This window comes from Muntiacus reevesi, chromosome 3 (assembly GCF_963930625.1).
Source record: "Muntiacus reevesi chromosome 3, mMunRee1.1, whole genome shotgun sequence".
NCBI classification, from domain to species: domain Eukaryota; kingdom Metazoa; phylum Chordata; class Mammalia; order Artiodactyla; family Cervidae; genus Muntiacus; species Muntiacus reevesi.
Window position 1 is genome coordinate 182,736,618 of NC_089251.1, and position 27,492 is coordinate 182,764,109.

The following is a 27,492-nucleotide window of genomic DNA, read 5'->3' on the forward strand; positions in this document are numbered from 1 at the left end:
GACAGCAGTTTCCTGCATAAAAGCAATTACTAAACATAATATTGAACATTTTAAGATTCAAAAAAAGAAGTTGGAGTAAAATAATATATGAAGACACACTTCATTATAAAATTATTCCATGAACACAGTGAAAAATATCAACCCTGGACAGAATCCAAGCTGTGTTTAAGTAAGCTTTGTGCCGTGTGCTCCCGAGCACACAGCATAGTGCCGTCTGCTTCTCTCCCGGGATGCCTGGAGCCAACGCGTACAGAGCCATACGGATAAGGGTCTCCAGCTGTCAGGAGGCAGGAAGGGGGGGGCTCCACTTACCCAGTCCTTTGACAAACTTCATAAGGCACATGATGTAACTAGTGGCTGCATTAGCAAAGACCTGGATGTTGTCGGTATTGAGAAAAGCTTCAAATACATCAAACACTGGAGCCTGGCCTTTTCCTGAAGGAGGAAGGTTACAGAGTTTTAAGAAAGTTAGGTGTCTACCCTTCAGGTTGCCCATACTCCCAGCACCTTCCAAAGAGCATTAAAAAAATATACATCTATTGGAGCAAAGCCCAGGTCTTTTGACTGGATAACTGGCTTGCCTCCTGTGTTGTCCTTCTCAGCTTTGCCTGCAGGGGGAGCTGCAGGATGGCTATGAGGAGAGCTTAGTAGACAGATGAGGGCAAAGCTGGCTGAACGCAGGGCTGAGCAATGTGTAGGTCTACACAGGGCCATTAAACACGTGGTCCTTTGGAATTCTGCACACAATCATAGATATGGGAAGGTTTAGATAACCCCCTGATGGCACACACTAACTTACTCATACCTGTGCTGAAAAGCGCTAACATAGAAGGCTCAGAAGCTGCTGTCCTCAGACAGGCCTGCCTCAAGGGTTGGCCCTTGGCTGGTCTGGGAACCTGGCTCCCCGAATAGTCCGTTAATTGGATGGTTTACTGCCTGGATGGCTGGCGCAAAGAACACAGTTTGATCTGAACACCTCCCCTCCCCCTTCCCCCAGAAGTATGGATTTTGGCAGAGGGTACCTAAGTGACCAGCCCTTAGCTGGGTCTCTAATGGGCTTCCCTGGGTAGAAAGGCTCACACACTGCCCCTGGTCATATAAACTGCTGCATTTTCCACACTGGAGGTGAAGTGCTCCGTGGGACCCTCCAGGGAGGGGGAGAGCTCAGGGAGGCCTGCGCACGGAGTCTGTTTTCCCCTTAGGATCTGGCTTGTCCTTACTATGTCACTGTAATAAACCTCGGCCACGAGCCATTAATAAGTCTGAGCTATGTAATAAACAAATAAATAAAGCATAAGTACATGCTGAGTCCCATGAGTCCTTCTGCTGGGTCTCTAAATGCAAGGTTAGTCTTGGAGGCCCCTGACCCAACATCCCTGGTCACCGAGCCTGCTGTATGGCTGGCTGCCCATCTATTTCCAGCCAGACCCCATCTCCCTAATTCGAATTCCCTATTATTTGGATTTTTTCTGCTTCTTCCTAGATAGTGGATAACATTTTTTCCTTTTGGTTTTATAGAATGAACTCAACACAGACATGTGTAAGTGAAATGACCTAAGCCTCTCAGCCTTCAGCCTCCTCTGTCACTGAGAGCAGGGCCTGGAAACGCTCAAGGTTCTCGACCTGCTGGCAGAACTCAGAACTTGTGTTCCTGCTACACCATTTCCTGCTGATAAAACAGCGGAACACCAGTCTTCCCTGTTCTCCAACTTCTTTTGATAGCATGAAGCTTGACATAAAGAGCTATTGCCCCACAGCCAAAATCAGCACTCCCAATTCAACACAGAACCGGAAGCCCCAGCCGGAGCAATCAGGCAAGAGGAGAAATAGGATGCATCCAAGTCGGAAAGTAGCATGGCCTCTTTTTGATGATGATATGATCTTATGTATACAAAGTCTTCAAGATTCCACCAAAAGACATCGAACTACAGTCATTAGAATGTAGAACTAACAAACAAGTTTCACGATGCAAAATCAGCGCACAGCCTTACCCATGGAATAGTCGCCCACCAGGTACTCCTTCACCTCAGACTTGTTCCCACTGTGCACGGTTTCCAGGGCGCTGAACAAGGGCCTCCACCCTGACTGGATTTGGGTGGAACACACTTCAACCAGCTCCCCGATGGACGTGACAACCTGCAGAGGCAAAGGGGGTGGCCCTTGGCGCCTTTTCCTTCCAAGAAGCAGGCGAGTTTCTGGGAAGATGGATGTGCTTCCCGGCTCCCTATTTCTGGGTTAATTTTAGTGCAAGAAAAAAAATCAAAACCTAGACAAACTCACTCAAAAGTCTTCTAAATAAGCAACCATACTGCATTAATTTGCATTTTACTAAGTGCCACTAAGCAACTTTTCACATGCTATTTGTAAATATTTTGCTGTTTTTGAAGTTAGGTTTTTATCTTTTCATTACTGTCTTTAAATCATTGGGTTCTTCATGCATTCTAAATGCATTCCAAGACATGGTTTGCAAATTCTTTTTCATAGCTTTGGGCTTGCCTTTTTATTTTTAAACGGTCTCTCTTTTAAAAAAAATTCACTTATTTTTTGGCTGTGCTGGGTCTTTACTATTGTGCATGGGCTTTCTCTAGTTGTGGTGTGGGGGCTTCTCACTGCAGTGGCTTCTCTTTTTGCAGAACGTGGGCTTCAGCATCATGGCATGTGGACTCAGGAGTTGTGGTTTCTGGGCTCCAGAGGACAGGCTCCATAGTTGTGGCGAATAGGCCTAGCCATTGCACATGGGAACCTCCAGGGCCAGAGATCGAACCCATGCCCCTCAAATTGGCAGGCGGACTCCTCACCACTGAGCTACCAGGGAAGCCCCTAAATGGTGTCTTTTGAAGAACAAAAGTTTTACATTTTATTAAGTCTAAATCATCAATTTTTCTTTTTACAGATCCTGTTGTGTCATTTCTAAGGAATCTCTGCCTAACCCCAGGTGGTCTCCTACGCTTTCTGTGCAAGCTTCTATAGGCTTTGCACTTACTTAAGCCTATGACCCATTTTGAGTTATTTTTTACTGCATACGTTCAAGCACGATTTGCTAAAGGAATATCCTGTCCCTCTATTGAATTGCAATGACATCTTTGTCAAAAATTGACCATAGATGTGAGAATTTATTTCTGTACTTTCTATTCAGTTCCCCTGGTCAATAATTCTATCCTTACACCAATATTCCACGGTGTAGATTCCTTAAGTTTTGAAATTGGGTAGTGTAAATTCTCCAAATTCGCTGTTCTTTTTCAAATGTGTTTTCCCTATTCTAGGTCCTTTGAACTTGTGTATAAACTTGAGAAACATCTTTCCAATTTCTTCAAAAAAGTCTGCTGAGATTTTGATAGGAATTGCACTGAATCTATATATCAACTTGGGGAAATTTGCCATTTAAAAACAGTCTTTCAATCCATGAATGTAGCATCTCTATATTTGTTTGAATATTTTTTTTTCTCAACAATATTTTGTAGCTTTCAGCATACAAGTATTTAACATCTTTTGCTAAATTCCTAAATATTGTTTTTGATGCTCTTATAAAGGGAATTGTTCACAATTTCAATTTTTGATAACTTATATCTTGAATATGGGAATGCAAGTGACTTTAATGTGTTGTTTTTATAGCCAGTAACCTAGCTAAACTCACTATTAATTCTAGTAATTTAAAAAATAAATTCCTTAGGATGTTCTATATATAAGACCATGTTGTCTATGAACTAAGAAAATTTTGTTTTTCAAAAACTGGATGGCATTAGTTTTTTGGTACAGTGAGTAAAATTTATAATGTTGAACAGAATTGGTAAAGGTGGAAATCTTTGCTTTCTTCCCAATTATTGGGAAAAAGTGTTCAGTTGAGCATTTGTGAAGTTTGATATTCGATTTTCAAATACTCCTTTCATTCAATTAGTGAACTCCTTTCTATTCCTCATTTCTTGAAAGTTTTTTTTATTTAAAATGAGTGATGAATTTTGTAAAATGTTTTCTTTGTGCCTATTAAGATGACCATAGAGTTTTAATCCTTTATTCTACTAAAAAGATACATGACTGATTTTTGAGCTGTTAAACCAATCTTGCACTGATTCTTTCCTCTACCATCTCAAATCTTGCTGGTAAGCCTATTTAGTGGATTTTTCATTTGTTGTCGTCAACTCTAGAATTTGTATTCTTTCTGTTTCCATTTCTCTATGTAGATTCTCTATTTTTCAGACATTGTCATCTTTGAACATAATGCTTTGAACATACTTATAGCAGCTAGCTGCTTCAAAGTCTCTGTACCCTAATTCAACATCCCAAGCCACAGCCAGGACACAGTGAACAGAGCCCTCTCCCCACCACATGTGCTGAACTTCTTTGGCTAAATATTCTGTAATTTCTACCATCAAGGCATCACTGGTAAGGGTCACCACCTCTTCTAGATCCTGTGTCTATCTGCCTGCCCACCTCCAAATAAGAGTTTTGGATCTAAATCCTGGGCTGAGCTTAATACAACATCTGGTCTATTGTCTGCCCCTCCCCCCACCCCCGAGCATACATCATTGCTTCTTATTTCTTTGAATATCTCATACTTTTTTTCGCTAAACATTGGACATTTTCGATAATATAGCAATGCTGGATTCTGATTTATTCTTGAGGTTTTTTTTTTTAATGCTAAATTGCTCGGACTTATACTGTAGACCCTATCTCTGCTCTTTCCGTGGTATAAGGCACCAGTATCTCTACTAAATTTCTTTATTTTTATTTTTCAGCCTGACTTCCTAGTGCTGTCTTCAAGTCTGCATAGGTTAGTCATCAGCTGATGAAGTAGGCAGAGATTTCGCTCAAATACTTTGAGCCTTTAAGGAGACTGCCCTCTGTCAACCAGCTGGGGAGAATATTCAAAGTTCAGCCAGTTCATAACTCTCTCTGGTGTTTTGTTTTCTGATGGGATCTAGACAGTCTATCCTATATATGTCCATATTTCAGCTAGAGATGCATCAGGAATTTACCTTGTCCTTCTATGAAATCTCTAGTTTCCGGAATCTCACGTTACATTTGTCACTGGTTCACCATTGCAACCTCAGGCCAGCAACACTGTAGTATTATATTGCTCATTTCCTACCAAATCTATATTTTCTAGTGGACAAACCAGTAGTCTTGTTCAAACCAAGTCTGGCTCTTAAGCAGAAAGGCTAATTTTCCCAGTCAGCCTACACTGGTCAAATTACTATTCTTATGAATAGCTTGTAAGTGATGACTTCCACCTTCAATAAGAAGGTCACAGGCTCCCACTGTCCTTAACCAAAGTTCTGGCAAGAACTATTTTTCAGCATAAACGCTATTCAATTTGTCATCTGCCTGTGGTCAATTTCAAGAGCCCTGCAATGGATGCTTTTGACAATTTTTTCTTTTTGTAGACTAAATTTTTATGGAGAGGATTTGCTAACTTCTTTATGCCAGCATAGCCAAAATCTGTCCTATTCTAAATGATTGTTTAGAATTTTAATAAACACAGTTATTTTAAAGTCAGTCTCTGATAACAACAATATCTGGATACCTGGTGGGGAGCTGGGCAGGGTGTATGTGTCTATTTTGATTGTTTGCTTTTCTTTCTGTATTCATGACATTATTTCCTAACGAGTCAGTTATTTTTGACTGAAGGCAGACATTTAGCTTTACCTGATGGTCAGCTCGCTCTTGGCCAATCCAGTCTCAGAGCCTGCTTCTCTGGCTTCCCACCGTTACTCAGTTTTGGGCATCTTAGCATTCCTTACTTTCTTGCCTGTATGTCAGTGTTTTTAAAATAAAAAGCTTAACCCTTATTTAACATTTTTAGTAGATTGCAGGGACAGAGACTCTGTATTCCTAGATCATCATAAGAAAGATACGAAGTCTCTAGTTTCTTTACCATTTGTCTTTCCATAGAGGGCAGGACAGTGGTTGAGTCCAGTGTGGGTATGAGAGTATAGACTAGTTTGGCCAGGGTGCCTGGTTCAAATCCAAGCTCCACCCATCACTAATCACATATCCTTAGCTAAGCTGCTTAACCTCTTCTGGCCCCAGACTTCACGTGGGCTCGCAGTCCTGGAAAGATGGAATCCGCAGCGTTCACACAGCAGTCCTGCCGGCGCACCCAGTGAGGGCCGGCGCTGTGATGGTTACACACTCACCTGGTCTTGGACGTCCTCGTCGCACAACTCCAGCTGCATGATACGCTCGAACGGTCGGAAGAGAGCTTCGTTAAAGTGGAAATGAGGTGGCTCGTTCCAGTCCGTGAGCACCTCCGTCAGTATATCATGGATGAAGGAGACCGCCTTCTGAGACACATGTCTTTCCTTATGGCAGGCAGCCTGCAAAATTCACGGGAGAGTCCAACACCCTCAGGACTTCAGGCAACTAAGAACCTGGTTCCTGTAGGTTCTCCTAACCCACCTTCTTGGAGGGAGGTGGAAGCAGCAGCTCTGCTAAAGTAAAACATTTCAAGGATAAGCATGAGTGAACAGCACACTAAACTGCATTTTAAATAATTTAACCAACTGATCAGACACATCTTCAGTTTCACTTTGAAGTTTCTAGAAAAATGAGAGTTTCTAATAACCAGGCTTCCCTGGTGGCTCAGACCATAAAGAGTCTGCCTGCAATGCAGGAGACCGCGGGGTTCAATCCCTGGGAAGATCCCCTGGAGGACAGCATGGCACCCCACCCCAGTATTCTTGCCTGGAGAGTCCATGGAGAGAGGAGCGTGGCAGGCTACAGTCCATAGGGTTGCAGAGAGTCAGGCAACTGAGCAACTAACACACACACAGTACAATAATTTCTTCTTTTTGTTTTTCCCAGTAATGTGACATTTTTTTGGTGTACTGTAGAACACGCTGACTAAATACACTGGAACCTTGTCTGGAAACTGCCCATGGTATCCTTGCTAGCTGTGCTTCAAACATATGAAGATCAGATGAGTCCTCTGTCCCTCGGGACTGTGGGGTGACTGCACCAGTAATGAATTAATTGACTCACATCATTGTATCTGTGACCTTTAGTAGTCCTCTCCCACACGAACCCTGGGCTTGGACGTGTGATTTGCTTTGTTTATATAATATTTGATATTGTATAAACTTTGCTTACATAATATTTGATAGCAACCATTATATAAGTAAAGGACTGAATAAGTAATTCTGATTTGGGATTTGCCTTCTTGCTTTCCTTTGGAATCCTAAGCATTCCATGTGAACAAGCCAGGGCTAGCTGGCTAGAGGAGAGACCAGATGAGCTATGGTATAGCTCTACCAGATTAAGGGCTAAAGGGCTATATGGACCAGTTACCACTGTCAAACAGGGCAACAATTTCCCCGTCAGCTTAGAGGTAGCCAGTCATCATGTACTGAGATATTTAGGTGGAGTTACCATATAATTTATCATATAAACTACTTTCCTTTGGAAAGTCAAAGAGGTCCTAGGAGTGTTAATTCAGCTGAGAAAATCAGGATGTATGGTTCCCCTATGTAGAGGGAATATATTTAGCTATTAGAAAAGGGAGCCTGGCAGGAACAAAAGACATTGTTATGTTTGTGTACAAAAAAGAAGTGCCAGTTGATAATACACACATTTCGATGCTGTTCTCTCAGATCATCCCACCCTCGCCTTCTCCCATAGAGTCCAAAAGTCTGTTCTATACATCTGTGTCTCTTTTTCTGTCTTGCATATGGGGTTAGGTTGGATGCATGAGACAAGTGCTCGGGGCTGGTGCACTGGGATGACCCAGAGGGATGGGATGGGAAGGGAGGTGGGTTCAGGATGAGGAACACATGTAAATCCATGGCTGATTCATGTCAATGTATGGCAAAAACCACTACAATATTGTAAAGTAATTAGCCTCCAACTAATAAAATTAAACAAACAAACAAAAAAAAGAAGTGCCAGACCCAGGCTGGTAGCAGACCATGAGGAGTCAGAAACTGACTGTGTGAGATGCCCAGCTAAGCCACATGAGTATAAAGAAGGGTCAGGGCGAGACCAGGGCGGTGCCAGCCTTGGGGTGATAGGAGCCATAAGGTGTCATCAGAGAACGATGATGCTTGTGGCCAGGCGATGTGGCCACAGGGCCCTTGTCGCCACCCTGCCTGGAGTCCCCGGGCCTCCCCCTTCCAGGGCGCTCACCTCCACCAGGTGTGGGGCCACGACGCTCCAGCAGCGCATCACGTGGAGCAGGGGCCTCGCTCTGCTCCGCACGATCCTTAGCATGGCGTCCCCGAGGCGGAACAGGTGCAGGGCACTTTTGCGGTCTTGGGTGGACTTCACTTCTCCTACAAGAAGGCAAGACCATAAAAGCCATCAATCCCAAACTCAGAAATAGTTTGACCTATCCAAGCATGGCTAGAGGATGAAAATCAAAGAGTCACACTTGATAAGTAGGATTGTTCGGTGCGAATTTGTGATGATAGGAAAGGAGCCTAGATTCAAGAATGAACAGGAGTTCGATCAACAAGATCAGAGCCCACCCATCTGCTCACTACAGCGTCCCTAGTGCCTGCTGTGACAAGTGTGAATAATGCTTGTGATAAGGAGGAATGATACCAATAGAAAGGTTAGGGCATCGGCTGCCCAGGCCCAAATCCTGGCTCCAACATTTAACAGCTGAGTTACGATGGACTAGAAGTTTACCTTTCTAATTCACCGTTTCTCATTGTAAAAGTGGGATAACAGTGCCTTCTCCTTAAAGTTACTTCAAGGATGAAATATGATTAATACTCAAAAGTACTCAGCACAGGCTTGGCACAGACTACCTGCCCTCCACTCTTAGCAACAGTGGCTGTGGTTATCATCCCATCATTCATAGCCACTGTCCACTTTTTGTCCTTAACAACACCACTTGAAGCCCTTGCCACGCAGGTCAGGCCCCTTTGCCACCCAGTAACACGCGCTCTAACCTGCTTTGTCTTGCTTCTGTACAATCCTTGTTTGCTCTGATTTCTTGCTACTACTCTGCCACCTTAGTCTTCTTCACTCTTCTTGCTCATGTCCTCCTGCTCCTCCCACAATGCCCACAAAATGCTGATCACAACCAGCCTCTACCAACCAGAATGTGCCTTTCTAATTAGCCTGGCCATATCATGCAAACTTCAAAATGACAGTAACAAAAATCACTGATATTTACTGAATGTTTACCCTGCATGAGACATTGTGTTGGTTCTGTGTGTCTTTAATTACTTTTATTTTACTGAAGCATAGTTACTTTACAATGCGTTAATTTCTACTGTACAGCAAGGTAATTCGGGTATACATATATACATACATATGTATACTTTAAAAATATTATTTTCCAATACAGTTTATCACAGGATATTGAATATAGTTCCCTCTGCTCTATAATAGAACTTTGTTGTTTATCTTATATATAATAGTTTGCATCTGCTAACCCCAAACTCCCAGTCCATCTCTCCTCCACCTCTCTTCCCCCTTGGCAACCACAAATCTGTTCTCTGTGATCACTTTAATTTTAAAAGCAAACCTTAAGAAATAAATGCAACTATTGCTACAGAGAGATTAGAAAGCTGAGGATCAGAAAGGGGAACTGACTTGCCTAAATTAACAGCTGTTAAGTGATTAAGGCAGCGTTTTAACTTGGATCTGATTGATTTAAAAGTCAACACTTCCTTGCCCCTCACAGCTCTATTTTTTTTTTTTTTTTGTAAGCTCAGAGTCTGCTGATTTCTCCATGCAAAATACTTTGAAGGCTGCCCCTGGGCTCAGAGATTCTCTGGCAGTTGGCTGGGTCTGGAAAGTTGACTTTATATAGCTAAGGTTTTAAAGTCTATTAAAAACTCACAGGAAAGCACTGTGGTTCTCAAATTAGAATCTGCAGTAACAGTCAAAATTCCTAATGGTGGAAGGGACCTCAGAGGCTGTGCCCTTCAACCTGCCACCACCAGTGTGATCCTGGCCCACGGCTCTGCCTCTGCCTGAATTTCTGGGAACAAGGTACTCACTGTTAACAGCACAACTGTCGATGGACAGGTGTGTTTGTGAGCAAAACCCGCCACTCACTTGGGACCCACTCATGGGCGATTCAACACAGCTCTACCCACTCTCCCCCATGTTGGCCTGCAAGAGGGCGTTTGCCTGGTGTCATCCATGAAGACTGTGATTCTGTTGTTATTTAGTTGCTAAGTCATATCCTAGTTCTCTGCGACCCAATGGACTGTAGCCCACCAGGCGCCTCTGTCCATGGGACTTCCCAGGCAAGAATACTGGGGTGGGTTGCCATTTCCTACTCCAAGGGGTCTTCCTGACTCAGAGACTGAAACTGCATCTCCTGCGTGGTACATGGAGTCTTTACCACTGAGCCAGCCACCCGTGAAGCCCAGTGATTCTGACCCACCATTAAAGGGTCATGCCCCAGGGCCAGTTTTTCTAAGAGCGGCCTGAGGCTTCTGTTGAATGTTCCATTTTTCTCTCCCAGGCCTTTCTAGAATTTGAAGCTGCTTCTGCAAGTTGGCTGGACTAAGGCAGGTGTGGGCTTTGTGATACGGAGAAAAGTTTCTACCTGCATGTGAAGCTATCTACACCCTGAGTGACCACACCATTTCTAATGAGCAAAACTTAGCAGAACCACCAGTGGCAATACCTGCAACTGTGACGGCAGCAACGTTTTCATTCACAAAGGATAATAACCAACCCCCTACCAGCACTGCCCACACGGATCATGTCTCAACTCTAAGTGACAAATCTGCACTTGAACTTGGGCAGGGTGACCGTGTGTGAAAGGAATGGAGGTTCAAGTCTTCAGGCAGGCCGTTGGCATCAGAGATCTGGGCTGTCTGCCACTAGCTTCATGGCACAGTTTCTGCAGGGAAAGAATTACCTGGCATTGCCAGCGAGTAATCAACTGTTTCTGTAACAGAATGGAAAAGCTGGGACTGCGATGCTTTCTTCAGCTGGTAAAGAAAACCTCCCAGAGCCATGAGGTTCAGCTTATCAGTAGCATCTTCAAAGAGCCTGGATGAAACACACAAAGACTTGTTACTTAGAAACAATTCAGCAAAGTCTTTATGCAGAATGATTATGGTAATTTTCTTAAATGTGATTAATGAAAATGTTGTGTAAACACTATAAAGAAATGTATGGTATTGTTATATCTATTATTACTGAGTACAAGTCTGCTCTACTTACAAGATTTTAATTTTAGGGGCACAGACCATCCTAAAAAAAAAATCTTTGTCACCCTATGGCATAACTCAGCTGAGATAAGCACTCATTAAATGTTTGGCAAGAAATTGAAAGATGGCAAACCATCACTCACAGAGGCCGAACAACTGGGAATGGAATCCTAACAATTAACTTCGATTTCATAAACTATACTAAAGAAAATCCCAGTACATTAATCAAGGCTTTTGTTGGGCTTCAACTGATGAGTGTAATGTTGGACTTGGCCCGGAGAAGGATTCAGAAGCAAGGTCAACTTGATCTGTATGCCCCCTGGGGCAGGAAATGACTTTCTTACTCATACCCAGAGCCTTGGACATGGTAACGCTCAAGCATCTACTGCAATAATGAATATTCCCTAACGTGATGGACCTTGTAGTTTCTTGTTTTCCACTCTGTTGAGCACAGACATTTCTAGAAGGAGTTAGGGAGAAGGAGGGGAATGCAGGTAGCAGGGCTCACAGGAGGATCAGAGGCTCACTGGACCTCAGAATGATGGACCAAACACCGGTTTCTTTGGCACTTAAGGAATGAGGCGAGTCAGCCTCCCTCTGCTCTGGGGTCAACCTGATGCCCGACCTCCAAATCCATGATGACACCAGACGGCCAAGCAGCCCTGTGGGGTGCCATGTGCTGTGAAAGGGTGAGTGTCTCCAACAGAAGTTGAGTAACAAGGCCCTGAAGAAGTGACCTGAGGCACACGGTTTTAAGATGGGAATCGGTGGATTAATCATTTGTAAATTATTGAAACAAATACATCTTTATTGTGGTCTCTAATTTCAATACCGTTTGGTTTCTAGATCCTAGTTATTTCTTTTTCTTCTTTCCTAGTGGGAAGAATATTACATCCCACCTGACACCTGTATACCACTTTCCAGATTCCAAAACACTGTCAAAGCCACCTTAATGGTTAAACAGGAAAAAGGGATTCTTGTCCTGAGTTAGTGGATGAAGAAACTGAGTCTCAGTGCAACTATTTACACAGACACGACTTTCCCGTTGGATGATATCAAAGCCAGGAACGGATTCAGGTCTTCTGAGCCCAGCCAGCAATGCTCTTCCTACATCTCTCTGTTCCCGAGGGAACCGCACTGCACCTGTGCTGGGTGGTCTGGGGCAGAACTACCAAGTATGGGGAGTAAAGCGGGGTGGTCTCCAGGTGAAGGTGACCAAAGCACTGTCCACATCGAGAAGGGCCACTAAAGAGCTGGAATGACTGTGCTTTCTCTCTTCACCTGAACGTGGTTGCTGGGCACCAATTTAGAATAGATCATACTCTTGGGTGTAGGATTTTAAAATATTAAAATTATTAAATCATTAATTTAATTAATTTAAATCATTTAATTATTAAAAATTAAAATTATTAAAATCACCATAAAAAATAGTGAACGTTTACTATTTGCCAAGCTCTGTTCTAACTGCTTCAAACTTATTGATTTAACCTTACGGCTACCCTATGAGTTACTTTATGACTCTATTTTTGCTATGAGAAATCAGGGCCCAGGGAGAGGACGCTGCCTGTGGACACGGAGCAAGTGCAGGGCCTTTGCCCTGGGTAGCCTGCCCTCCGCTCAAAAGCCTCCAGCCATTGTTACTAGACAAGAGAGACAGAGGCGGGCTTGAAAAAAATGACAAGAGGCTTCCATGACCGGCTAACAAATCAAGTTGTCCTGGGAATGATTTTGTGAGCAGAAGAGAAGGATGCGGTGTGGTCAGCGGGGGAAGGGTGCTCTGGGGGGCAGGGGGAAGGGGAGGGGAGGGGAGCGGGGGGAGCAGGGGAGGGGAGGGGAGGGAGGGGAGCGGGGGGAGCAGGGGAGGGGAGGGGAGGGAGGGGAGCGGGGGGAGCAGGGGAGGGGAGGGGAGGGGGGGAGGGGGGGGGGAGCAGGGGAGGGGCAGGGCCTTCCGTTCCCCCACCACCCCGGCTGTGTTGGGAATGGCACGCACCTGTCAGCCTGCGTGGAGAGCGTGAGCACCACCTTGGCGGCACTGCTGCCCGTCATGAGGCTGCCCCCACGGAAGTCGGAGGCCCGGCCTCGGCTGCCTTCTCGGACGAGCTCCGGGATGGAGAGCGGCTGGATGACGGGGGCCGCGCTCAGGGAGCTCTCCTGCTCCAGGCTCTGCTCCTGGGGCGAGCCCTCACTCTCCGGGTCCCCAAGGAGTCCGCCTCTGGGGGCCTTCTGGGGCTGGCTGATGGTCAGCGGGGGCTGAGAGGCGCCGTCGCTGAAGTGGGTGTGTTCCAAGGTGCCCACGTACTCACACACCCTGCAGAGAGTCACACACAAGCAGCTGCTGAGTTGCAGCCAGCCAGGCCAGCATGGTCAGCCCCCCAAGGATACAGAGGAGCTGGGCCAGCCTCACGGCCCTCCTGAATCCTTCCCCCTCCAGTGAAGGCCGCGTCCCTCCCCCCTCCCCACTCCCACTCTCCTCACTATATACATTTATTTTGAGTTGGACCAGACAGCCTGGAGGTGGAGGTGGAGGTGGGAGTGGGGGGGATTCCTCCAGGAAAGTATGGGAACAAAACTCTGTTCATCTCAGTCTGTCCTGTCCAGATAACTGGCTTATCAGGACTTGGGCTATTCAAACGCATTTTCCCAAAGGGTCCTCTTCCTTCTCTGTCTTGGGCTCTAGTCAGGATTTGGGAAACATCTCCTTTCTCTGAGATCCCAGAATGAATATGCATACGGTGGACTGGCTCTCTGGCCACAGTGGACCCTCATTTCAGGGATTCCACCCAGCTTTGTCCCACTGGGTCCTGACAGCTCCACGTAACCAGCACTGGGGCGGAGTAGTCACCTGATCACAGTCAACTCAGAGAAAAGACACAACATGGTACAATCTTCAGCTTCCAAACAAACTGTTCCCTGCTAGGACGTGGGACTGGAGACCCCTCACCCCAGGATAAGTCCAGCTACTAGGAAAGACTACTTTGGATAATCTACTCTGATGTTCCATAATCGGGCCATTTTTTGATCCAAATAAATCGTTCAGGTTTGCAATTTAAATCTTTTCCCTGTTTGCTTGTGAGAGCAATGGAGAACATCAGGTCACCAGCCCCCACAGGAGAACCCACTCTGCTCCAGACTGACTCGTCCTGGCCCTCTCACACGCTCCTCTCCACAAAAGCCTCCTGTGGGCTTTTCAACCCTAGAAGGATCTTCGAAAGTCGACCAAACTCACTCAAGGCTGGATTTGCTTTGAGGACGATAAACAGAACCTAGGTTAGGCCACTGCCCTGAGCAAGATCAGGATGCCTGAGCCCAGCCGTGGGGCCGTCATCCTGCTACCAGGCACCCCTCCACTGCTTGGCCAGAACTGAGCTTGGAGATGGCGGGGATGTGCCGAGGAGAAGGGTAAGAAGGCGGGCCGCCGCCCTGTGCCTGCTGCTGGGGACGGCGGTCCTTCCTTTGTCTCAGGTATGGCTGATTGCCAGTGCTGGGGGAGGAAGGATTTTCTTCTTGGTCGTGGGAAGACTGTAGCACTCTTCCTTTATTTTACAGGCGTTGTGGGAGGTTCTTTTCATTTTGATACTACAAAGCTAAGAGCCAAATTTTTGGCCAATTTTGGCACAAAAGGCTACTCCATGTTTTTCTTTGTCTAGCTAAATCAAAAGTTGTACTTATTTACGTATCCATGTAAGTTGTAAATCCATGGCTGATTCATGTCAATGTATGACAAAAACCACTACAATATTGTAAAGTAATTAGCCTCCAACTAATAAAAATAAATGGAAAAAAAAAAGTCCTTTCAATAAAGACATTACTAAACATACAGGAATTTTATGTTACTGACACATGACCAACTTTTAGATATGCCTTATTCACCTAACTTATGTGGTCTTTTACCAGACTCTATTTAAGAATCAGTTTTTCTTCCCTGGCATAACATATCTGCCTCTCAGACAATGTCAAGTGATAATTCACTGTTTTCTAAATTCAGTTCTGTCACTCTGTTCTTCAATATATACATTCAGTTGGGCCCTTATTCTCTCTTCTCTCTTTAATCTCTCATTTAGGGTTTATCCAAACTCTGCGACTTACTGTGATCTATAGGGGCTTTCCTGGTGGCTTAGTGGTAAAGAACCCACCTGCCAGTGCAGGGGATATGGGTTTGATCCTGGGGTCAGGAAGATCCCCTGGAGGAAGGCACGGCAACTACTCCAGTATCCTTGCCTGGGAAATCCCATGGACAGAGCAGCCTGGTGGGCCACAGTCCATGGGGTTGCAAGGAGCCGAACATGACTTAGTGTCTGAGCACCACGGAAGTGCTGGCAGGCACGGAGTCTACTCCTTCCACGCAGCACCCCCTTCCCCCCCCTCATGGTCTGCAGGGCGGGGATCCCATCGCGCACCTGAACACATGTGGCCAGCAGTCGGGGTTGTGGCTGCCCATCTCCAGGCCGACACTGAGGATGGCGTCCATGCACAGGACGTGGGCTGTGTGCAGCCACACCCCCTGCAGCTTCCCGATCTGCTCCAGTTTCTGCTCCACTTTTAGTTTCACTGCACCAGAAAGACATTCATTACAGTCCAGTCCAAGTGAGGGAGACAGCAGGGGAGGGAGAATGGAGGGAAAGGAAAGAATGGGTGCTTGTGCAAGGGCAACAGGAAATTGCCTGGAGATGTCACTAGAGGTCACTGGCAGTGAAATCTTCAGTGACACATCCCTGAGGCTCATCATGCAAACTACCCAGCCCACAGGCCCACAGACACTGGTGACACCAGCTCTGTGGTTTCAGGAGCGGATGAAGTCAGGATTCAAGCTGGGATCTGGGTCAGTCACAGCAGCAAGGATGGGCTTTTAGAGTGCCAATTCCAGCTAAAGCCGTCTGTGCCCAGACCCATCCTCTGCCCTTGTGTACTCATACTGAAAATAAGAAAGAATTCCTGGCAGTCAGCAAGTCCTCTCTGAGGTTTATTTATTGTTAGGTGTTCACAATGATGATCATCTAAAACAACATGCCTGTACACTCTGAGTACCATGATGGCTGCTTTATAACTGAAAATGGACACATTTTACTCACAGAGTTTACATTTATACTTGTGATCTTCAAATAATACTTTAAAACTTGTAGATAATGCATGAGAAAGGATGTAGAAGGTGACCAAAAAGGTCAATTATGCAAAATGCCAAGGAAGGGACAAATGAGAGCATCCTCCATGAACCAAGGTGTCCAGTTACTGGAAGATGGGTCTAGTGGGATAACCGAGTCCAGAACCCAGAAACACAGCACACTCACTTCAGAAGAAGCCAAACCATGCTCCTACTGTAAGGGGCAAACTGATTTTTAGTAAAATATCATTTGTCTCCTGGATGTGATACTGATTTAATTTTTTGTCTATAATTCAAATATTAGCTCTGGTTTAATAGTTTTTGAAGATCTTTAAGTGGTTTTATGTAACTTACAGTTGTACATTTTAAGTGCAAGTGTTTTTTGCTGTTAACAGTGGGGATGTGTGAGAGTTGGTCTGCTTTCACATGGGTCTCTATTACTCAAGTTCGAGGAACACCAACCTAACCTGTATTTTCTCAGCTAAAAATATATGCCAACTCTTTCTGTGACTACTTATTTTCTGTACCTGATACACCGTTAGCTTAAGTCAGACCAAGTTCCCAATTTTTCCTTCTTTGCTGCCTGCCATTCATCTTCCATTGCTATGAGAAAGGCTATTCTCTTATCTAGATAACCATCTGCTTCATTGATGAGCTGATTTTATCAAGTTAAAAATCAACTCTTTCCTGAGTTCACAAAGCGCGGGTTTTCTCCAACAAGAGCAAAGTCTTCCTGAGCCTCCTCTCAGGAGTCCTCCATCAGTGTAATCCCCGCTTCAGAACACAGGCTCTTCTGCCCTCACCCTGTAGCCTGAGGGGTCCTCAAATGTGCACCCTAGGAAGTTCCGAAGCCAGTGGTCAGAGAACGCCAGAGGTGTTTAGAGCCGAGTCGGGGGGCCTCTGGCTAGCAGCCACATGCACTTTCTTAGTCACCAGGGGCCAGGATATCTCTTATCTTCACAGGGATCTACTGAGCATCTGGAGGATCAGCCCATAAAACAGACCCAAGTCTGTGGTCGGGCAGGGCCTCATCATCAGCGGTGTACACAACGCGCCGTGTGTCACATGTGCAACAGGGAGGAGTGTGTCTGCTTGTGTGTGCAGACCTCACAGAGGTCCCGGGTGGACTCTGGCCCTTCTGTCCCTACCTTGGGCTATGGCATCAGTGGGTTCCTGGGTTTCCTTCTCCTCTTTCTCCTCCTGGACACAGGAGGCAGCTGCCATCTGGGCGAGGGCTGAAGCGCAGTTGGCTGCAACTCCTTCAGAGAAAACAAACAAATCACCCTTTAACTGACTTTATTCTCTAGCCGTTCATCTGGCAAATCTACTTCTAAAAGACTTGTCCACCAGGGCCACTCATAACGCATTCTCAGGGATACCCCTCGGGCCACGGGTCAGGAATACTCCACCTGCCGTACCTAGAGCGCAGCTCAGCCTCGCAGCTTTCCGCAGCCCATCAAGGCTCATGCAGATAGCATCACGTTCTTTTTGGTTCTGTTCTTTGATGCCTTCAGCTCCCAAGATGAAGGCCAGTCCTTTGGAGCTGCCGGCCATTCGGCCTGTCAGAGGGGTTGATAAAGTGTCGATCAAGTTCTTCCAGCAGCCAATCAGAATATAGCGAGCAAACGCCACACCTAGAATGTGAAGGGGTGTGAGTTACCTTCCGGAGACAAAAATGACCTGGTGATGAATGGCATGGGATTCTCTTGCCATCCCATTAGCATTACTGAGGGGTATGCAATTTTACTACAGGAAATACAATGGAATGGATATCAGATTGTGTTTCAGTTTATGCTTATAAATAATGAATGTGGCATCAGCAGCTGGGTGATGCCAATAACTTCTATCAGGTATTTTCCTGCCAAAACCAAAATCTTAATTCATTTATGTTAGCATAAAAAGCTGCAGCATAATAACTTAATAGATGATAACACACACAATGGATGCATATTCATAAACCCAAGACCCAAGTCACTACCTGCCACTGTGGAGTCATCAATTCTCCTGCCCTGGGTGAAAGGAGACTCCATCGAAGCTGAGGCCATCAGCTGCCCTCCAATTGCACTGCTCTCTAAGCCATCGATATCTGTCAGGAAAAAGGGCAAGATGTTTCCCCTCCTTTTTAAAGAACACTCTAGTCAAAAACAAACAGCTACCACAATATTCATTTCCCCCCAATGAATAGCCATGAGATCCATTATGTACCAAGTATATAACAACCTTTTATCAGAATGTTAAAAATTTTTGTTTTATCCATTCAGTACAGTTATCTTTCATTGTTAGAGCTTTCTTCTGTTAGGCTGATGCATATGCATATTTTTTCTTTGAAAAAATAAATTCTGCTATCTCTGTTATTAGAAAATCTATTGATTTAGAATATTCTGACCTTCGAATACTCCCTTTTATTCCAAACCAAAGCATTATTCCCACATTTTATTTGTACCAGGTTACTCCAACATGGATCTTTCAGTACTTCCTCATAAGAATTAAGAGGAGGATAAGTCTCTTTGGTAAGATTATCATACAACCTGATTGGAAAGCACCCACCACAAGGGAAGCCCAAGAATACTGGAGTGGATAGCCTATCCCTTCTCCAGCAGATCTTCCCTACCTAGGAATCGAACCAGGGCTTCCTGCATTGCGGGCGGATTCTTTACCAACTGAGCTATCAGGGAAGCTCTTGGAAAGCACACACAGTACCTTACTAATAACACTGTACCATTTTCAAAGTGTTTTCACTTAACTTTTTTTTTTTTATTAGATCTTCCCAACAACTCCAAGTAGGCAGGCAGGGTAGGTATTATTTTTCCTATTGATATTTCACAGAGGAGGAAATAAGTTTTCAAAGTAAGTAAATTGCCCAAGGTTATGAGGCTGGCAAAGGAAGAAATCGGACTTAGTATTCACATTCTTCATACAGTGTTATGTGTCAGTTATATCTCAGTAAAACTGGGTGGGGGGAAAGCAGTGAGAAATTTCTGACCACTACAGTAGGAACAGACTAGTTTCAGTGAATTAATTTGACTGACAGGCAAATGGTCTAATGACATCCTAGAAACTGCCATGTAACACAGTTTTGTCTCCTGTGTGCTAAGTAATGAACTGATGAATTGAAGTAACACAAAGCTTATCCAAGCGCTAAAATCTCCACTTGTACAGAACACTCTGACGTGACATGACATACGGGATGGCCACAGGTAGTAGAGCGCTGATCATCAGATCACTGCTATTGCTTTCCCTTGCACAAAATGAAAAGACCAGATGGACGTTTGTAAGCTCTAGGTTATTAATTAAGCTGCAAATTCACTTGTCTCTTCATACTTGAAATTTGTTACAAAAAAATCACAGAACTTAAATCTGTAGAATTCTTATGAAAAGCTCCTGATTTTCTATCACCAAGCTAAAGCTAGATAACTTCTCTAAGGATGAAGCAATTGAACTTATTGTTCCATTATAAAAGAGACAGCTGATTAACAGTGATGACCAATAAAAATGGCTCCTGTGAATAGCCTGGTATTTGTTCATTTTTACATCTACTAAATGACTCCTTGTACTAAGGTTCAGGGAAGAAATTCAGAGATTAATTTTGGCAGAAAGGATGGTATTTGAAAATTAAGACTGGCAGGTTTAGGATCCTCATCTAAATTCCAAGGCACTTAGAAGCTCTGGGCAGGACTGCAATCTCAGTCTGAAGGGAGTTTGTGCAGTCAGATGGAAAACAAGCATTGCTTATAGGCAGACTGATTAAATGTCTCATAAATGTCTTCATAAATATGAATTCCTATTTTTAAAATTGATGTAAATATTATCACAAATAATAAAATAAATAGACTCTGTGTAGGGCCGCACTCTACTTATCCTGTCAGCAGAACCCATGAGATAATCATTCAGATCAGGAACCAGTCTAGGAACTCAGATTAAATATAGAACGAGCTTGGAGATCTAATTTATTAAGGTTCCTGATAACCAGTCCAAACTTTTGAGCAACCCCTGATCTTGACCTGACATCGTGGTTATACCATGTAAAGCCATGAATGGCTGCTTTTGCCAAAATGTTGCCTTATGACCACATCCCATACTGCTTCCAAAAATTTCTATAGATATTAAAACTCTGGATGCCAAAGACACAGATTCTGGACATCTATCTTGCATTCTTTTTTTATCTAATATTTTTGTAACTTTTAATTTCAAATTTCAGAAGTTACAGGAATAGTACAAGGAACTCTCCTTGAGTGTATGTATTAAGTATGAGACATTATTAATATATGTGTGTATTATTGATATGTGACATCACACACACATATATATCATAGATCCACCAGTTACATTCACCTTGCTCCATTTATTCCATAATTCTCTGTGTATGTATCTGTATTGTATATATACATATATATATTCTTAACCAATTTAGAATAAGTGGAAACATCCAGTCCTTTTACCCATAAATACAGTATCATTTAAGTTAAGAAATCTAGCACTGATAAAATGTTATTTTATAGTTCAAATCCATATTCAACTTTAATCAACTGCTCCTTCATGGTTTTTAAGAAAAATTTATTGGAATATAGTTGATTTACAATGCTGTGTTAGTTTCTGCTATAGAGAAAAGTCAATCAGTTATATATATAGCCACTCTTTTTTAGATTCTTTTCCCATATATGTCATTACAGAGTATTGAGTAGAGTTCCCTGTGCTATACACACGGTCCTTATTAGTTACCTATTGTATATATAGTAGTGTGTACACATCAATCCAATCTTCCAATTTATCTCTTCCTGCATTATTTTTAACTCTGGTACAGCTGGGAAGGTGAGGGAGGACCTCTGCTATGGACAAGAAATGGAGCCAAGTTTAAAATCAATCATTTTACATTGCTGGCAAACTCCCAGGAGCACTGAATGATACAGGGTATCTATGATGAGAGTTTCCAGGAATAACTCTGGGCTTTGCGCCCAGACAGTACTTCATATCCCCAGCAAAGGTCTACGGTTTGATCCCAGTGGACGTGGATGCTAAGTAATTCATAATCTAGGCTTCCCGGTGGTTCAGATGGCAAAGAATCCGCCTGCAATGCGGGAGACCTGGGTTCGATCCCTGGGTTGGGAAGATACCCTGGAGAAGGGAATAGCGACCCACTCCAGTATTCTGGCCTGGAGAATTCCATGGACAGAGAAGTCTGGCGGGCTACAGACCATGGGGTCGCAAAGAGCTGGACATAACTGAAGGGACTTTCACTTTTAATTCCTCATCTAATGGGGCACAGTGAGCCTGCACAGTCCCACACGGAAGGACAGAAGCTGTTGTGAGGTGAACTCATGACACTTCCCAGGAACTGTCACCAGTGGCCAGGCAGGCTTTGTGGGTGCTGCTTCAAAGCCTGAGCCCTCCCACCCCCGAGTGCCATGGAGTCCTGCAAGCAGCCACTGACCCGTCAGCATGGTGATGAGCGGGAGGCTGTTATCCTCAGGGCTGCCCCAGTAGCCGGCTTCTCCGAGCATGTTTCTGTCGAGAACCTGGTGGTAGAGTTCCTCAATCCAGGCCTGGGAGAAGACCATCAGCACCCCACTGGTCTGGACCTGCTTCATGAACTCTTTCTGCAGAGAAGATCACAGGAGAAAACGACCAAATACGACCCCCTGCAAACGACAGGCTCCCACGTCCCTGGAGTCACTGAGTCACTGCTTACAGGAAAAATGCGACTCTGCTGATTGGGCGCAGGAGGTGGCGGGGGAAGCGGAAACTGCGGTGGAAAGGTCACAGGCTTCATGAAGGTCCTTTCGCTTGCCTGATCCTTTTAAGAAACCTACAGCAGGAGTGGGCTTCCCTGCTGGCTCAGTGGGGAAGAATCCTCCTGCCAATGCAGGAGATGTGGGTTCGATCCCTGAGTGGGGAAGATCCCCTGGAGAAGGAAATGGCAACCTGCTTCCAGTATTCTTGCCTGGGGAAATCCCATGGACAGAGGAGCCTGGTGGGCTACAGGCCATGGGATCGCAAAGAGTAGGACATGACTGAGTGACTAAACAATAGAAGCAGCAGAGATATTGCACTTGATATTTCTACTCTCTGACATGTGGGAGGATTAGAAACTGCACAGAGACGTTTCAAAGCACCTCCTTCTCACTGTCCCGTCAGCACCAGAGGTGGCCTGTCCTCCCTGAAGGACATATGTGTTTCATGAGATACCTGACTGACACTCATATATATATATGAGTGTCGTATATATATATAGCCACCACTCACCCTCAGGAGTATACAATCTGTCCATCGTTTATCAGACAAACGATCCCTTCAGGCAGCTTCATGGCTCCAGGCTCTCGAACTGGTACTAGGGTCCACTATGGAGGGGCCTGCTCATGCCAGGGAGCCAACCAGGAAAGGCCCTCCCACCACTCTCATCGCCTTGCAGAGGGGCTTTGTTAGCATCAGCCAGCTTGGCTCTGGGTCTGAGTACGTCTCAGTACATTTCGGAGCCTGGTGAAGGGTTTTTGTAAACAGCACACCTTCATTTTCTGCAAAGGGGACCCTTCTCTGCACATCGCCTGTGCTCACTTAACAAGCCCATCACGTTTTTGAATGTCTTATACACGCGTATTTAATGCCACCCGATGGGGTTACGGGCCCCTGGCAGGCAGCCAGTGCCGGGGACACGTTCTTCGCTCCTGGAACCAAGCGGGCATCTCTGTGGTCCACTGCTGTGTGCAACTTGCACGAAGGTTCCTGTGGATGGTGAGTGCCCGCGCTCCACAGCCCTCGGGCACAGCCGAGCCAGCCCTCTCTGGCCCGCGGCGGTGGGTGCCAGCCCAGAGGCCGCCGCTGGCCCTCGGCAGGCCTGGGCGGGGGCGACGCACACTCACCATGGTGCTGGGCGCCAGGGCGGGCCGCTTGCGGTAGTAGTCGCCGTGGGACAGCTTCAGGTTGAGCAGCAGAGCGCAGTGCGCCGCCGAGTACAGGCTGTCCGCGTTCATCAGCATCTGCAGGCCCAGGCTGCTGCTCCCGTCAAACCCGGGTGAGTGCATCATGCCTACGGAGGAAACCCAGAGACCTCACACAGCACGCTGGGCAGACACTGCTGACCGCCCCGTGCAGCCGCCGACCAGTCCGAGGCACGGGGACGTCTCGGGGGACAGCAGCCAGCGGGGAACAGCGTCAGGGCAGGTGTGCGCCCTAGCCTGGTGGGGAAGAGCTCGCACTCCAGAGTGACCCTACTCGGGAAAACCTTGTTGGTTACTCCCCAGGAGCTTTGGCAAAATCACTTAAACCCTTCTTTACCTAGAGATGGGCAAAATAACTGATCACCTCTATCTACTGCTCAAACGTCCCTGCTGGCTCAGACGGTAAAGCTAGTGTCTACAATATGGGGGACCCGGGTTTGATCCCTGGGTTGGGAAGATCCCCTGGAGAAGGAAATGGGAATCCACTCCAGTACTATTGCCTGGAAAATCCCACGGACAGAGGAGCCTGGTAGGCTACAGTCCATGGGGTCACAAAGAGTCGGACACAACTGAGCGACTTCACTTTCACTGCTCAAACTCTCCAAATCACAATATTAAAAAAACCTGACATTGCCCCTGCCTCCTCTTACTCCCCTCAGTCATACCTAACTGTCTGCTGTTCCTTGGCCTCACCAAGCCTGGACACGCTCAGGGCATTCACATTTCTGTCCCCTCCACACCTACCCCACAGTGCTCTCCCAAGATCTCTGGATGACTTGCTGCCTCCTTCATTCTTTCAGGGCTCTGCTCAAGCGCTAGCTTGTCACAGATATTCTCCTTTAATTCCATCTAAAATAGCATCTGACCCACTACCCTCATCCTCTGCAATATTCCTCCTCACCAGGCATTTTTATTCATTGCCTTATGGCATTTATTAATAGATTTTTGCTTACTGTCTGCTATTACCACTATTACATAAGACCTATGAGAGGGAGGGATTTTGTCAGTTCTTTTCACTAGATAACACCAGTGCCTAGAACAGAGTCTAATACATAGTAGATTCTTTAAAATTATTTGCCGAATGAATGAAAGTGAATAAACAAGTTCACCTTGGCAACTAGATGCAAAACATTTAAGATGTTTAGTGCAGTAACTCATAAGCACAAACTTTTCTAAAAGTGGGCTTTCCTGGTGGCTCAGACGGTAAAGAATCCACCTGCAATGTGGGAGACTTGGATTCAATCCCTGGGTTGGAAAGATCCCCTGGAGAAGAGAATGGCTACCCACTCCAGTGTTCTTGCCTGGAGAATTCCATGGACAGGAGAGGCTGGCAGGCTACAGTCCGTGGGTCTCAAAGAGTCGGACACGACTGAGTGACTTTCATTTCACTTCATTTCTTTCTAAAAGTAATAATGTTCCTCAAAAGCTAAACACATAATTACCATATGACCCAGCAATTCAGCACTCTTAGGGGTATATCAGGAGAACTGAAAACACGAATTTGAACACACATCTATATATTAATATTCGCTGCAGCAACTAACACAGATAATGTAATATATTAGAAAAATCCCTTTGAATTAGGCACTTGAAAAGAGTCCATTGCATAGTATGTGAATTATATCTCAATAAGAGCTGTTAATACAAGGGAGTAACAGATGTAAAGAACAGGCTTCTGGACTCAGTGGGAGGAGAGGGTGGGATGATTTGAGAGAATAGCACTGAAACATACATCACCATGTGTAAAATAGATAACAAGTGCAAGTTTGATGCATGAAGGAGGGCACCCAAAGCCAGTGGTCTGGGACAACCTAGAAGGATGGGGTGGGGAGGGGTGTGGGAGGAGGGTTTGAGATGGGGGGGCACATGTGTGCCTATGTCTGATTCATTGATGTATGGCAAAAACCATCACAATATTGTAAAGTAATTATCCTCCAATTAAAATAAATTAATTAAAACATAAAAGCTATTAACAAATGAGGAAACAGTTTCAAATATATGTATAAAGAAATAGTTATTGGTTTCCTCCAACTGTTTTTTCAAAACATTCTTTTACATTTCAAAGTATGCTTTTCATTTTGAAAGGTGCCTATATTTTGTTTTTGCTCTTTTTTTTTTTTTACAAATTAACTGGAAAAACAAAAACCAATGAAACCTCATGCTCTAAAGATGGTCTCATTCAGTCAGAGAGAGCTGGTGTCAGAAAGAGCTTGGGGTGACAAAACGTACCCAAGTCCACTTCTCTTCATCAGATACCATGTTCGCCCCAATCCTACATTTGCTCCTGCAAACACTCTGAGGATGGATTTAGGGATGTAGGTCAAACAGTCTATCCTAAATATGTGCATGCAAATGACAGGTACCCAGAGGTGATGAAAAGAGAAAGCAGCAAGGAAGAGAAGGGACACTCCCTGGCTGGGCGGGGGTTGGAGGTCTGCTGCCTGGCAGCACCTGGAGGTTGGCAGGACCCTGGAGGAGGACAAAGGATACACACAGGGCCTCCTGGCCTTGCCTGAGCATTCCAGGCCCCACGCTGATAGGGAGGCAGCAAAATCACAGGACCCCCAGAAAGCCTGTGGAGTGGTACAATGAGGGCTCACTGGTGACAAGCGAGGTAAGGGGACTCCCTCTCCAGACCCCACACAAGCTCCTGCTTCTAGATTTACCCTGGCATGGGGCCCTGAGGGCTAGCAGAGATCAAACGTCTAGCCAGCTAGGCATGTTGCAGGTCAGGAGTCAAATCTGTTTTAATTTAAAGACATACATATTTCTTGCACAGCTGAAATTCATACTAGTTATACTGGACTTCCCCGGTGGCTCAGACAATAAAGAATCTGCCTGCAACGTGGGAGACTTGGGTTTGATCCCTGGGTCGGGAAGATCCCCTGGAGAAAGGGATGGCTACCAGGAATTCTTGCCTGGAGAATTCCATGGACAGAGGACCCGGTGGGCTATATAGTCCATGGGGTCACAAAGAGCTGGACATGACTGAGTGACTAACACTTTTACTTTCATTATCTATATTACCTTTTCTGAAATTTGGCACTTGATAAATACTAGGTTGCTTGCAATAAGCTCACACTTGGTCACAGTGAGCCTCCAGATTCCAACCAAACGCCACTGGTCTGAGGAACAGCAATCCCAAAGCCTGTGAGCATGGCCCTCTGCCAGTGGCTGGGGGAGGCCGGCTGTTGCTTTTTCACCCCCGAGGAGGCTGTATACAGACACCATTTTCTTCTATGGAGGATCAGAGGCATTTCGGCAGTTGTCAGGGCTCACATTCAATACCAGCTTTATATTAAACATGGGCTTCCCTGGTAGCTAATCTGGTAAAGAATCCGCCTGCAATGCAGGAGACGCCAGTTCGATTCCTGGGTTGGGAAGATCCAATGAAGAAGGGACAGGCTACCCACTCCAGTAGTCTATTAACGATATTAATAGGTCAATGAAACCCAGGTTTGTCTGGATGTTTGCAAACTACCCCCCAACCCCGCCCCAAAAAACTTTAATTTCTTTCAAAGAAAAAGGCCCTTGAATCATGTGGAATTAAGGAGACATTTTAGCTGTATGTTTAAGTACTGGAGAACAGGGCGCCCTGAAAAACGCCAAGCGAGGCCTGCCTCAGCCAGGAGGGTGGGCCCTGATAACCAGTCAGGGACAAATGTTTGATGGGAGTTTTGGGGAAAATAAGGCTTGAAGCTTTTGACACGGAAGGAAATAATGAGTAAAATATCTGGGTTATGACTCCAGGAGACTCTTTCTCCCCTTCTCCTGTTTTTGCTTTCCTAACTTTCTCTCGGTGAACAAAGGAAACCTGCCATTCCTCTGTCTCACAGGTACAGATGTTTCTCTTTCAATCGTCTCTCATCTTGGAGGGAGCGCTCTGCCTCAGGCCAGACGTGGACCCAGCCCAGTACCCAGCAGCTTCAGCTGACCCACAGCAACTGTCAGCGGGATCCACTGAACCACTAAACACAGTACCTGACGAGAACCAGCTTACTGGCAGCAGGACCACAGAGTGATGAGTCTGTAATTCAGATATAGAGACCCATTCCTAATTGGTAAAAGTACTGTGGAGGTCACCAGGATAAAAAAAAAAATAACCAACAACTTGGTTATAGACAATCACTACAAACTACATTGGCTTCATCATTACCATTTTTCTAGATTTCATACATATGCCTTAATATACAGTGTCTGTTTTTCTCTGATTTACTTCACTCTGTATAACAGGTTCTAGGAAATTTGTGCATGCAAATTTTTCCATCGGAAAAGACCTTGGACACAGCAGGGGAAGAAGAAGGTGGGATAAGCTGAGACAGTAGCACTGAAACATATATATTAC

The 27,492-nt window shown here is 45.3% G+C and overlaps 1 protein-coding gene across 2 annotated transcripts in view; it reads right to left on the bottom strand.

Annotated features, from left to right (window-relative positions):
* Window positions 1-27,492, bottom strand: part of ARFGEF3 (ARFGEF family member 3) — a 175,905-nt gene that overhangs the window by 35,862 nt on the left and 112,551 nt on the right. For both annotated transcript variants that reach the window (XM_065931272.1, XM_065931271.1), the window contains 12 exons: window positions 23,070-23,236; window positions 21,644-21,809; window positions 18,194-18,301; window positions 17,634-17,849; window positions 17,364-17,474; window positions 15,515-15,665; window positions 13,108-13,425; window positions 10,823-10,956; window positions 8,119-8,264; window positions 6,135-6,314; window positions 1,992-2,136; window positions 313-435 (listed from right to left, as the gene is read on the bottom strand). In XM_065931272.1, the coding sequence (XP_065787344.1) occupies window positions 313-435; window positions 1,992-2,136; window positions 6,135-6,314; window positions 8,119-8,264; window positions 10,823-10,956; window positions 13,108-13,425; window positions 15,515-15,665; window positions 17,364-17,474; window positions 17,634-17,849; window positions 18,194-18,301; window positions 21,644-21,809; window positions 23,070-23,236 (1,965 nt within the window). The remainder of the gene's footprint in view (window positions 1-312; window positions 436-1,991; window positions 2,137-6,134; window positions 6,315-8,118; window positions 8,265-10,822; window positions 10,957-13,107; window positions 13,426-15,514; window positions 15,666-17,363; window positions 17,475-17,633; window positions 17,850-18,193; window positions 18,302-21,643; window positions 21,810-23,069; window positions 23,237-27,492) is intronic.